Source organism: Perognathus longimembris, chromosome 28 (assembly GCF_023159225.1).
Source record: "Perognathus longimembris pacificus isolate PPM17 chromosome 28, ASM2315922v1, whole genome shotgun sequence".
Classification (NCBI taxonomy): Eukaryota; Metazoa; Chordata; class Mammalia; order Rodentia; family Heteromyidae; genus Perognathus; species Perognathus longimembris.
In genome coordinates, this window is record NC_063188.1 from 31670586 (window position 1) to 31685066 (window position 14481).

At 39.5% G+C, this 14481-nt stretch overlaps 1 protein-coding gene across 4 annotated transcripts in view; it reads left to right on the forward strand.

Moving 5' to 3' along the window:
* Positions 1–13972, forward strand: part of Chrdl1 (chordin like 1) — a 115224-nt gene extending 101252 nt beyond the window's left edge. For 2 of the 4 annotated variants that reach the window (XM_048336194.1, XM_048336195.1), the window contains exons 9-12: positions 975–1169; positions 6739–6906; positions 8931–9020; positions 11488–13972. In XM_048336194.1, the coding sequence (XP_048192151.1) occupies positions 975–1169; positions 6739–6906; positions 8931–9020; positions 11488–11618 (584 nt within the window). In that variant the 3' untranslated portion in view covers positions 11619–13972. Of the gene's footprint in view, positions 1–974; positions 1185–6738; positions 6907–8930; positions 9021–11487 lie in introns of all 4 variants that reach the window. The other 2 variants (XM_048336192.1, XM_048336193.1) reach the window with 1 other exon arrangement.
* The last annotated feature ends 509 nt before the right edge of the window (positions 13973–14481 follow it).

Below are 14481 nucleotides of genomic sequence, written 5' to 3' on the forward strand. Positions count from 1 at the left end.
GTAGTTGTTTCTCTAGGAAATTTTCATGCATACAAGTAGATCTACTTGGGCTATCTGAACTATTTTTGTCAGTTGTGGGACTTGAACTCAGTGCCTGGATCCCTGAGCTTTTTCACTCAAAGCTAATGCTATATCACTTTGAGTCACAGCCCCACTTTCAGTTTTCTGGTGGTTAATTGGAGACATGCCTGGACTGGCTTTGAACTACAATCCTCAGATCTTAGCCTCTTGAGTAGCTAGGATTACAGGCATAAGCCACTGCTACCTGGATCTATATAAACTTTTATGGCACTGAAGACAATGCTATTGCTAAATTCTACTAGAGAGATTCTTTATCAGGTGCTCAGAACAGACAGAACTCTACTTTCTGGGGTTTCTTTTACTACCATTAGTGTTGTTGTTATTATTTTCCAGTACTGAGGGTTGAATTCAGGGCCGCAGACAGTCTCTTAGCTTGTTCTCTCAAGCCTGATGCTCAACTAGTTGAGCCACACCTCCACGCCTGGCTTGTTGGAAGAGTTTCACTGACTTTTCTACTGAGGCTGGCTTCAAACCACAATCCTCAGATCTCAACCTCCTGACTAGTTAGTGTTGCTAATGTGAGTCGCCAGCATCAGCCTTGGTTTCTATTTTGTTGGTGGTTTTAATATTGAGCCCAGGGCCTCATACATGCTAGGCAAGCAGTCAGCCCCTTGAGATTTTTACCCCATCCTGTTTTTATTTTTTTTAAGGACAGGGTTTCATTTACTTTGCCCAAATTGAATTTGAATCCTGGATCCACCTGTCTCCATCTTCCAAGGAGTTGGGGTTACAAATGTACACTGTCACCCCTGGGATTAGAATTGCAGTTTTATATGTATCTTATATGCATAAGCAAAACAAAGGATATTAAACATCCAAGGCTTGGATTCTAAGCATAGAAAATCCATCTTAGCTCTGTTGCCATTAATCACCAGTCTCATATTGTCTTCCAGTCTGTGTTTCCAACGGAAAGACCTATTCCCATGGCGAGTCCTGGCACCCAAATCTTCGGGCATTTGGCATTGTGGAGTGTGTACTATGTACTTGCAATGTCACCAAGCAAGAGTGTAAGAAAATCCACTGCCCTAGCCGATACCCCTGCAAGTATCCTCAAAAAATAGATGGAAAGTGCTGCAAGGTGTGTCCAGGTAAAAAGACAAAAGGTGCGTTGGTTGAAGACCCTGCCTTTGGTTGATTGACCTAGTCCTTTTCAACTTTATTTGGATTTGAGAAACATAACTGACCTATGATTGAAATAACACTTCTTACATGAATGCATGAAGTGATTTGTACATGATTTATAACTTGAGAGCTATACTGAGGATTTTCTATATCTACCACTTCCCACATAGCCACACAGTTGAACTCACCCCTTTCTAAAAGGTAAAGACTTTACATAAATATGACTATTAGAAAAAAATCATGTCTTTCATTTTCTCATTAACACCTCACAACAAGTTACATCCATACCCTTTTTTAGACAGGAAGAGAGACAGGTAAGTTATGCTGGTAGAGGTCTAGGTTCTAATCAAAATATAAATCACGTGTGATGCTAAAAATATTCCATAGCATCTATGGACTCATCAGCCTCTTTTGGAAAGGGTAAAGTAATCTCCAAGCTCAAATTTAGTAGCTTTTTCCATTTTCTTTTTTTAATTTTTAAAACATAATGTTTGCATCCGTTTATGGGCTACAGTATAATAATTTGGGAAATGTATACAAGGTACAATGATCAAAGCAAGGTAACTATCATTTATGTCTCCTCCAGCATAATTTTTCTGTGTTTGAAACCTTCAAACTCTTAATAATTATTTTGAAATACATTGTAAATTGTTGTTACTATAGTTACCCCATTGTGCACCAGAACTAATTCCTTTTAACTATGTATTATGTACCTCTCTATCCCACTCACTTACCTCACTTTCCTACTTTTAACAATATTAAGCATATTTATCTTTTTTTGCTAGTACTGAGGGTTTGAATTCAGAACCTCATACTTACTTGACTTTTGGCTTTTTATTTTGGCAACAGTCTCTCAGACTTTTCTGTGTAGTCTGACTTCAAACCACAGTCCTCCAAATCTCAGCCTCCTGCATAGGAGCCATTAGCACATTACATAGATCTTCAAAAGAAGAAAATTGTGATGCATTAAGTGACTTGTTCAGAGCAATAAAACTAATTGATAAAACAAGGCCTAGAACTTAGCTTACTTCCCGGCCATCATCTTTTCCAGAAAGAAATGTTTACTGATTTTTTTTAAAAAGGCACCTTATTTAAATAGTGGTTTAAAGATAAGAGCTAAATCAAAATGTAGTCTGTAGTATTGGCAGTGGCAGAATAAGGGATGGGGGTAGTCATGCATCCTAATACATCTAGACAAAGATCTCATAAGTTTATTCTTTGAGCCTCAATTTGTTACTTTTAGATCTTTGTTAGCATATATTAGATGTGCAAGGGGATTTCCCGACAATATTCCCATATTGAATACAATGTACCATGATCAATCTCACTCGATCACTCACTCTCTCCTCTCTCTTCACCAACTTAAAAAAACCAATTTCAATAGGTTTCACTGTTCTCCAAGGTTAAAACAGCTGATTTCCTATATTCTATAGTAAGTGAATTGGCTACTCCCACGTACATGAATTTGTCATTTCTTATACCTTCTGTTTGAATTTATGTAAACATAGATGAAAAGCCAAACATTTTTAAATGTAGGCAGAGAGCTAAACCATTTATTCCTTCAATTTCAGGAATCTTTCCTGTGTAACAGAGCAAACATATAGCTAGTCTGTGCATATTTATTGAGCATTTTTATGTGCTCCAGTGATTCTGAAATGTCTACATGTGGGAATCATCTAAGTTCCTAAAAAAACCTTGTGTCCATCCCTAGAGATTAAGACTTAGTTGATTTGAAGTGTGTCCTGGGCTTTGAAATTTTTAAACATCCCTCAGACTGTATTAGTATGCAGTAAAGTCTGGGAGGCCAGCCATTAGTGACTCACATCTATAATCCTAGCTAGTCAGGAGGCTGAGATTGCAGAATCACAGTTCAAAGCCAGCTTAGGCAGGAAAAGCTGTGTGAATCTTAACTGCAATTAACACTGAAAAGGCAGAAATGGACTTGTGGCTCAAGTGTTCAAGCACCAACCTTGAGCAAAAAATCTAAGAGAGAGGACCCAGGTCCTGAGTTCAATCCCTGGTATTAGCAAAAGAGACAGGCGGAGGAGGGACAGGGAATCAGAAAGGAAGAAGAAAGGGGAGAGGAAGAGGGAGGATGAAGTTTGGGAACCACTGCTGTAAGCCCAAATGCTGATTCTTAGGATCCCACTCCAACCTACTGCATTAAAATCTGTGTTTTAACAAGATTTTCAGATGATTCCAATACATTAGAGTTGGAAAGCACTAATTCAAATACCAAACAAAATCTTCCACAATATAATGATCTCTATCTTTCAGAGTAAATGGGGCAGAGTGTGTCTGGGAAGGACAAGAAGTAGCTAATAATGAGCAGAGGGAGAGACATTGAAATTCACAAGGAAATTTGCTTATTAGAGTTAGGCAATAGGCACAGTCTAAAGATAAGGGTATTAGGGACCCCCGAATATGAACTTTTGTAACATCCAAGTCTGTGATCTCACTGGATCCCAAAATCTCTTATCATCACTCAGTTATAATTTTACCAATACAATTTTCTCTCAAGGGTCTAAGAGCTGTAGTTAAAAATAATACAGGATAACTTTAGACAAAAAGTAATAGTTCTTTAAACTACCCTCTCCCTATATTCCAATTTGAATCTCAGACCTTCAGACCAAATCCCATTTCATGTGTGCTGATAATTTTATTGATAGAAGTAATTCAAATAAAAAGGAAAAACATTGCAAAAATAAGACCCAGATCAGGCTTTGCTTTTAAATTTTTTCCCTCTCATATTGGTAATGTTACTCAAAACATTTGAGTAAGAATTTTCACTCTCAAATACCTTAAGAAAGAAATTAGAGACATATTGAAAGCAAAAATGTTTTGCTACCAAACTTTATATTTGTGGAAAATTAGAGACAATTATAATTCCACAAGTACAGGAGCAGCTAAACTATCGCAGTATTATACAGTCACTAAAATCATTGTAGTCCAATATTAGGTAGCCTGGAAAAATATTTGCAATGTATTAAGTATGAAAAAAGATACATCAACCTATGCATACTTTGATCACTCTTTGTGTTAAAAAAAAGTGCTTATATATTTTTCAGAATAAAAAAAGAATGACTGGATGGGATTTAGGCAGAATGTTTGCAATGACAAATGATGGCAGGCTCCTCCAGTGACCAGCTAGGTAGAGGCTAGCCTTACCTGTACATCAGGACCGGGAAAGACTTCTGTTTCATCAGTTTCCCAACTAACTTCTTAAGCCTCCTAAACCACCAAAATACCTCAAATTTCCTAAACATTCCCTTTGGGTTTTCTCATTAAATGCCCCTGTTAAGACTTAAAAGTTTCCTGGGCAAGAAAGATGCATCTTCATCAATCATGATCACTTCCATAAGGCTGGTTTCTCAGTTTGTTCTAACAGAATCAGGACAGGAGCATTCTCATGAGAATGGGAATAGTCAGAAATGACTAGGGGCCTGGCATGCTATGCTGCCCTGGAAAGAAAGGAGAGCAGGTGAGCATGGAGTGATCAGAAATCACATTGAAGTGTACAGTGAAGAAAGTGGAAGACACTGCTGAGTAGGTCCTACTGAAGATAAACTTGGCCACGTTTCATCTTTTCAAGTGCCAACTATGGCGGACTCATTAATGGCTTTTGTTGTTTGCACATCTTTCAGTCTAGTAAGTTCAGCTCATGGGGAGGGGAGAGGTGGTAGTTCATGAGGACTCTCCAAGATCCTGGGAGGACTTTCAACATATTACTCCTGTGCCGTTTGAGTTTCATGTCAGTTAGAACCATAGCCAGCATTGAGGCAGTGACTAAAATTTAATAATTGAGCTCAGCTCCCATTCTGGAGGTGACAAGTAAATATGGAGAAGGCCTTGTACACTCAGTGACCTGGTCCCCATCATTTGAACAGTGTTAGCACACATCCCTTAATTGCCTAACATCACCAAGAACTGTCCTGCCAAGTAATTAAACAGCTTTTAAAAAAAGACAAAAGGAGAAAGGAAGCTTGATTCAAGAATAATCCACAAATTGAGTAATACAACCTGGAATTGTCAGGAGAACATGATGTTTTTGTTCTTCCAGTGCCAAATGTTGGGAGGGGGGGAACTAATCAAGTCAGCAAGAGACATACAATAGCAATTTGATTATAACTTCTTGTCCAACTGTGTGTGATTGGCTGACAGTGAGTCTCCCCAATTAGAGTCACAGATCCAAAACACTCAGCACTCCAGCAGTTTCATCCTCAACCACGGAGATATTCTCACAGATGGTTTCTGCACATACTCAAAGTGTTCAGGGTGTCTAAGTTTTCAGTCTGTTGTTCTTGACTCAATACACATTTTAAATACACAGCTGAAGAGGGCGCTGATTGCAAAGCTAGCAAAAAGAAACTTATCGTACCTTATCGTATCTAGTCATGCCAGAGAAACGTTTTTGGTTGGGGGCTGAGGAAAGGGAAGGGTGGAGTAGAATGAAGTACTAAGACACTGGTACTTTTACTAAGCCAGGGAGCTGAAATCCAACAGTTTAGTTTACACATTAAATGATCCCTAGTTGAGGGATTTAACCAATTTTTTGTGACTCCCAACCATTTACTTGGCATAGCATACATATGACTAATCTGACATCTAGGTTTTGGCACTGGTGTTGATCCGGTATTATCATTCCCCTTACAAACAAATCAAAGAGCATTCAGAAATGTCAAGGCAATTTGGATAGATCCATTGGGCAAGTATATGCACATAAATGAGTGTCATGAATGTTTTCTAAGTATGCCTAAATGATGTCAGAAAAGTTAACCAAGGCCCTCTTTCAACCCATTCCCTGGGCCTCTCTTGGCAACAACTGGGCTGGAGTGAGCATGAATCTGACAGAGTATGGAAAATCCTGTGTTCCCTTAAGCACAGGAGTTTGAATCTGCCTTCATTCTTCCTCCTCATGAATGGCTACTTCTCAGCAGCTGTAGTAGGGAGATCTAGTTTAATTGCAGTCTGCACATCTGTAGGTTCTCTCATTGTGTGAACTTCAATGCAGGGTTATGCATCTATTTGTCATTTGGTGGCTGTGCAGAGGCAACCTGGGCTGAGCTAATAAAATAAGGATAGGATCACTGGGGCTGATTATGGTGGCACGTGCTGTAACCTGTGCCATTTAGTAGGCAGACATTGGGAGGATAGCAAATTGAGGATAACCCTGGGGGGAAAGTTAGTAATAGTGCATCTCAATAAATGAGCAGGGTGTGGTGGGCAAGCCTGCAATCCCAGCTATGCTAGGGATAATAGTCTAAGGATGGACCCAAAAAAAAAAGCTCAGAAAATTAACTGAAACAAAAAAATGTGGCTGATGGTAAAGCCCAAAGTTGTACAATGTTTGCCTAACCAGCATGAATTCAAACACCAGTACTACCAAAAAAATGGTACCTTTATTTCTGTAAGAACGTTCTTGTTGGTTATCCACTTGTGATAAGTGGAAGGTGTTATAAACAATGAGATAATTACAGAAGTTCATTTCTAGTTTTTGAAAATCATGTCCAAACTCTACTTGCTTCCTAACTTCAGAAGAACTTCCAAGCCAAAACTTTGACAGCAAAGGCTACTTTTGTGGAGAAGAAACAATGCCTGTGTATGAGTCTGTTTTTATGGAGGATGGGGAAACAACCAGAAAAATAGCACTGGAGACGGAAAGACCACCTCAGGTAGAGGTCCATGTTTGGACCATTCGAAAGGGTGAGCAAGACATTACATGTTGTCTTTGTAAGGGAGACAAAAAAAGGATGAGAAGACTCATCTTAATTTGGTTTTAACATGTTCCTGTGTTTGGGTCAAAACTCCTTTTTGCTAAGAAACTGGCATGTCTAACACAGTTGTTATGCTGACCGTGCAAATTAAACAAGACCATGTTTGATTAAACACGTCTCAATTACGTATTAACCTTTGGGGTTCTAGAAACTGTCTTTTCACACCACCAAAAAGTAAAAGAGGTGTTCTTAACTCTGGGGTATATCACAATAATTTGGGTGATTTTTTTGTTTGGTTTCATTTTGGGACTTCTGCTTGTTTGATGTTTAATGCCAAATGCATGGGCCTTACACCTAGTCTGGTTAAATGGTCTGAACAGAGCCGGGCCATCTGTATTTTCGTAAAGCTTCACAGGTTCAACCAAGGTTGCAAACTACAGAATGGTAGTCTATTTTTCCTATATTTCTAATGTAAAGCTCAAAAACCAGGTAAACTCCATTTATTTGATATGAAGCTAAGAACTAGAATCATGCTACATACTCTGGGATATAAGAAACTGAAAACTTCATCCCTGTATTCAAGAAGATAATAGTTTTATTGGACAAACAATCCTAGTTGTGATGCACAACACTTTTTATAACTACTCACAGTGAATATCATAACCTGTGCGATAATGTTCACTGTGATCCCATATATTTTCACACATCCCTGTATGTACAAGACTAATGTTAATTAGTCTAGTCAAGTTTTCTAGGAATCCAAATGTAAAGGTGAGATTTTACTTTGACATAACACACATTTTTCTAGTGGCTCCCACAGAGGCTCAAGATGCTCAATCTTCCATGTACTTCAGCCTTTAAAAGCACCTACCTGGACCTAAGCCAGAGATATGAATTCAAAAGGCATTGAGTAGGATATAAATATTACATGTTTAAGTCATAGCCTGCTGATACTGCTTCAGGTGGTGCTTAGATTACACTTTCATAAATACTGCTGCAGAATTTCTAGGACCTTGTTCTCTCCCTTCCCCAATACCCCCCCTTTCTCTAAAGAATATCTTCCTCCCCACCTCTCAAAAAATTCTAGAATGTACATATGGTTTTTTACCCATGATTGTTTTGACTTTCTACCTTGCCATGTTTGTTTTCCACCTTTAACCTTGCAGGTCATCTCTGAGTGGCCCTATGACTAAACAGGGGTCTGATGCTTCCCAAGTGATGCATCCATTTTTCCTCACCCCTCATCTCTCACCCCAGAGGTGACTTGCTACTGGAGGATCTAAATAGCCTCCTTCTAAACATTGCAGGGTCATCAAGGTCTATGCACAGTGGGGCTGCATCTTCTTCTTCCACAGTAGACCTCAAGAAGATTCTTTAAGAGGGCTGATAACATATTGTTCCCTAAGTACTGGATAATTTTCACCTGTTTACCCTTTATTCTAATTAAAACTACACAGGCAAGTTTGAAACTTTGCAGACCATTCTATTTTAACTCTCTCATTCTTTTCAATTAGAGAATTCTAAAGGACCTGTGAATATTTCCCAAAGGAAAAAATATGAGTGAGTTCATGATTTACCCAAATCATGTGCCTCTGGTCCTACTATTAGCTTTCTTGTTTAGCCAAGAGGCAGCCCAGTGGTTTGGCAGGGATGTAGTCTATGCAGATTTGGGGCAAAGGCAGGATTCCTAATACGGCCTGTGGCTACAGAGACTCCTACAAGCACTCGTGCTTGATGCTACATGGATTTCCCTATGAGAGAGTCCTGTGGTCCACAGTACTAGCTCCCTTATTTCAATTCCATGGAGACACTAATGGGAGGTCAAGGAGCAAAGGAAACAAATGGAGTCAATTAAAACCCTGGAGTTCCTGGTTAAGCACATTACACAGCCCAGCTCAATACTTAGAAGCCCTGGTAATGACATGATACGTCCAGCCCAGGCAGTAAAAGGAGTGGTTCCAGAAAGAGTTGGAGAGTGCCTGATCTCCTGCCCCACTTTCTGCTTGGCCCCAGGCATCCTCCAGCACTTCCACATTGAGAAGATTTCCAAGAGGATGTTTGAGGAGCTTCATCACTTCAAGTTGGTGACCAGGACAACCCTGAGTAAGTGGTACCTCTTTTTATTGCTCCCTGGAAAACTACCTCTAGTTTTTCAATATATTATAAGCACAACTAAAGTCATTGTACATTAGCAATACTCAATATAAACATCACATGAGAGGATATACTACTCTCTTCTAGGGGACTTAGCAGTAAATAGGGTGGCTGAATGTGAACTGAAAAGCTTGGGCCTGATGAATACAAACCCGGATGTCGTCCAAGCATTAGCTGTCTCTAGTCAAGGATTTCCGAATGTCTTTCATGGAACTGCTAAACCGATTCACAAGGGAGTAGGGGGTTTATAAAAGCTTTACAGGATTCCAAGTTTAGTTGTAGAGACTTCCTATCTGAAAGGCCATGTGCTCTGGTGGTGGGGATGCAATTCAGAGAGCAAAGTTATACATAGCATAGCAGCTCCTGTGCTGATTCTTTTATAACTACCTTCCCACCACTCCCACTTTTACTCAAAGTTGCAACTCTCCCACTTTCTACGCTAGATGGAGCCTAGGGACTAGATACTGTGAGACACTGGGATGGCAGTAATGGTAGGGGTGGGGAAATACTTTTAATGAGACAACAGGCACAAAATTTCTATCCGCAGGGAATTCTAATGGGCGAGACAGGACATGAAAATGCCTTCAGTGTGAATTAGTATAGTTTGGGGGACTTAAATACCTAAAGTGCTCAGGGGAATCTGCAAAGAACAATGAGATAAGAGCCAGGTGGGCTTAGTCGGGGAAGGCTTCGGGGAGGAGGTGCGTTTTGAAAGAGAAGGGTGTGACTGGGCACCAGGTCAAAAACTCAGTCCAGGAAGAGGGTGCAGCCTAAGAGAAGACTCCGACAGGAGCAAACACGAAATGTTTGATGGGGGTGAGGAAGGATCACAAAGCCCACATAGGTGCACTGAAAGATGAGAAGAGTGGGTAAGAAATAATCAGAAGGCACAGAAGAAGCCAGTGAAAAATTCACATCGTTTAGGTAATACTGGGAGTTGCTTAAAAATTACAAACAACATCCTGATAACACAAGGGTGCTCTAGAAAGTTGTCTCTGGGCTCTATTTTTTCTGTGTGTGCTGGCCCTGGGACTTAAACTCAGGGGGTGGGTGCCCATTATCCCTGAGTTTTCTTGTTCAAGGCTAGTGCTCTGCCACTTGAGCCACAGTTTCACTTCCAGCTTTTGGTGGTTAATTGGAATCTCATGGACTTTCTTGCCTGGGCTGGCTTTAAACCATGATCCTCCGATCTTAGCCTCCTGAGTTACTAGGATGAAAGGCCTGGCATCTCTGGGCTTTTGAATAGATTCATTCAGTAACTATTTTGATGCAGCCAGCTTAAGAAAAGTCTAGTTTGCTAGGCTAAGAAACTGAATTTGATCACCCAGCCAGAAAACCACAGTAGAAAATTTTAAGCAGGTGAATGGTGCATTCAGGTTTTAGGGGGAGGTGCTTACTGTGTGGAGGGATAGTGTATGGTCAGCTTTTAGCAATAGTCTGAACTAGGATGTTGCTATGCTATACTGAGAAACTAAGAAAGAGTTACTGTGTGAGACATTTCCCTGGTTAAATCAGAAAGATGGGTGTTGAGAGAAATGAGTCTGGAATGATTGGATGAGTAAGAACACAATTTATCGATGGGAAACGGAAGAACAAGCAGGTATTGGAAAAAACAAAAGACTTTCACCTGGAGTATTGTTCAGATTATGATGCCTGGGGGCCTTTGGGAACAATTAATGAAGAGACCCCTAAAATAGACTTGATGAGGTCAATTATTTGTCTTTTGCAGAACTAATAGAAAATAAAATGTACACTATGAAAATTACAAGGTGTGGGATTAGAGAAGATAGACTCTAAGACTACAGGATCAATGATGTAACTAATGAAATTGCTATTAGCTTCAAATATATGTTGTAATTCATGAACAAGTCACCATGCTAGGCTTCAGCAGACGTGACAGATGTAGACATACTCTATACACACAGAAATTAAGATTTGAGATGTACAATGGAAGTAGGTAGTATGTACTTTACACTCCGCAGCCAGAGAAAGTGAGAAAGGAGAGATCCAATGGGGATAACCTGGATGGCCCAATGTGGTAACCCACACCATCATAGGGTGGCCCTATGAGATCAGACAGTGCTCCAGTAATATATTAAGTAATCATAGCCAGTGCTTTTATTGATCTGATGCCAAGTGAGCCACCTAAATAACAAAAAAGAATGCTTAGGCTTGACTCTTAAGAAGTCATGTGTTATTCTTGGAATTCTTACCAATGTCAAGTGTTGAAGTGAAAACTCCATGCTTATCTTTCATCTCTGCTCCCAGCAAAGTGTTGCAGAGGCTATTTCACTGAAATCACCTGACATTTGTATTTCTAAGCCCATGGTGGGTCTAATAGATAAGTGGGCAAGTATGAGGTACATTGATTGTTTTCCTAATTTTCTCTCTTGGCCATTTTGTTTTTGCCTTGTAGGCCAATGGAAGATTTTCACTGAAGGAGAATCTCAGATCAGCCAGATGTGTTCAAGTCGAGTGTGCAGAACAGAGCTGGAAGATTTGGTCAAAGTTTTATACCTGGAGAGGTCTGAAAAGGGCCATTGCTAAGCAAGACTGACAGGATTGGACCGTGTTAAGCAAGAAAGCTCAAGCTGCAGCCGGTCTGCCAGCTTATTTTGCTTAAGTCAACAGTGCCCTAAAATCCCAAACACAAATGCAGTCAATTATTCACGCCATGCACAGTGTAATTTGCTCCCCTATGTGCAGTGGTGTGTCAGCCCTTAGACATCTCCTCTAAAGAGACTAGAAGACTTATGAATGATTTGTGGGAGGAGGAGGGATGGAATACCACCTCTAGTTTACTAGAAAATCACATTTGTTTGCAGGTTAAAGAGTTAACAAAACCCCCATGTTTGTATCTAGACAGTGACTCAATGAAAGAGAAAAGAATTACTTAGCAAGAGTTTGGAGTACAGAGCAATTAATTGACTCGGAATGTTAGTGTGTCTTTTGTTCTGTAAACAAGAAAAGAAAACTGACTCTGGGACTGCAGATACTGCTCAGTAGTAGAGTGGCAGCATAGCATGCTTGAGGCTCTGGGCTCCATACCCAGCACTGCAGAAAACATTAAGTTCCCATCCCCAGACACAGACATCATACCTACACACATGTGCACATGAACCTATAGCCTCCATTTTGCCATTCTGTCGCTCCCAATTACCTAGGAGGTTGTTGGTGGCCAGAAAAGTAAAGAATTAAAAGCAGAGGCTTTCCTTTAAGCCTTTGAAGTGGATGTTGTAGTCATTAAATGTAGTGGCAGAGTGAAGGATAGGCACCTCATTTTGTGACCTTATTAAGTTTGAAATGATAAATAACTTTCCCTAATCATCCCTTCTCTCACATCTTGAGATACTTTATAAAGATGTTAGAAATGAGTACAGTACTCAGAAATTGAATCTATGTAAAACAAAGTAAGTTGAAGACAGGAAAGGATAAAAGTCAAGCAAGCTGTTTTTGTTACCCCAGCAAAAACTTACCAATTAGTAGATGGATACTCATTAATTTCCTTGAGGATATATTTGTCTAGTCAGAAAATTTACATTGAAGCTCATTTAAAGGTCAGTTTTTCTCTTCCAATTATAAGAATTTTTTTGTTTGCCTTTGGGGGATATTTTTGCTTTGCAAAGAAACTTAATCTTGATGTAACTGAAGAGCTAAGAGAGTTATTGTTCATTTAGGAAGCAGAGAATTCTGATAAAGATTTTTCTCTAAACCTTACTTCCAACCTTGCATTTTCTGCATGGATTTGAATTGGAGATACTAGAGAAGGCTGTTTCTATAATGTCTGTTTGTAGCCCAAGCACCACAGCATAAGTTATCCACTCTAAGGCCCGACTTTAAAAATGATTTTGTGCAAAAATAAATCCTTTTTTAAATTTAATTTTGATTGTCAAGGTGATATACAGAGGGGTCACAGTCACATAAGTCAGGAAAGGAGTACATTTCTTTTTGAACAGTGTCTCCCCCTCCCTCAAACAATAAATACTTTAGAGCAAAAGTACTTAAGCCTATGTTCTGGATTCATCACTTATGATGAACTCTAGTGAATACTAAGATGAATTAAGAATTCAGAAATACCATATTTCCCACTATAAAACCAATATGATAGCATGTTTTTCTGTAGTGTATTTGAAATGGATAGGGAGAAATGTAAGAAATCTAGACAATACAGTCACCTGGCATAAAATAATCAGTTTCCATGAAAGAGACATAGAGGCCTTGTTACCAGGACAAGCCTCTCACTAGCTCATCACACACATTCTCCTCAGGAAAGGAAGATTGGACACCCTGGGCTGCAAGGTATAGAGCATTATCATGGGGGAGAAGAGTAAATGGCCACCCTTTCAAAGCCATTAGTATTGCCATAATGTGGAGACCAATAACCAGATCTCTGAAGCAAAATGGTGATTCCCCTTTTGGATGATTCACCACAAAGCCTTCCCACCCAGGTGTTCTCTGAAAGCTCAGCCTTAAGGGAACACCCAGAGAACTTCCCTAGTCTTCTGTCTCTAGGTGCTGGGACATGCCTTTCCAAAGCACTTTGGAAGCAGGAACCAGGGAACTGAGTAAAGTCAATATGGAAACCCTCCAGTATTCGGTGTTGTGTCAGGAGTAGGACATAGCAAAAAGAGGCTAAGCCACCTGTAGTTAATAGAGAAGAATGGATATGGTTCTTCTTGTGTATTTATTTGTATCATAAACACACTTGGGACAACAAGACCATGGCACCATTTTGCAGTTATAGCCGCTTTCTTCTTAGCTCATGTAAACAAGTAAAAGTAACATAACAGTATTACACTTTCACTGTTCTTATTGGACTTGTACCAATCAATGGTACTTATTTATGTAGTCACTGTGTTTCTGGATCTCTAAATTAATAAAATTGTAATTTTGAAAATTCATCTGTCTGCAGGAAGTTATATATGAGAGATTGAATGACCTTGAACTGGCGGATGAGTAGGACCTCTCACACTATACTCTATACTCCCTAGATTTTCAAGCCAGCTCTTACCCTAAAAACTATGTTTGTCTATTTCCCCAACTATAAAAAGGGTATAACGGTACTATTGCCTTTGCCTGCAATCTTTCAGGAAAGTTTAATTTTGTCAATGCCTATAAAGTCATTACAATAGTGCCCCTACATAGTGGGCATCAATTAATGACTGTGAATATAGCTAGGCACTGAAATTTCATCATTGGTTTCTAATCTTTTAGAGCACTAATGGTTTACAACAGGATGACCCTTTTGACCTTCTGTTTACAAACTTTTAAGCAATAGTTTGTACAGAGAACGGTATTTTATATAGAATGAGTTTTGTCATGCATGTTGACCCGCAGAAATCAAACCTTCAATATACAGCTAAATGTGTGCTATTACAGAAGTAAAAATATGAGAGGGCTTCAAGAGAGA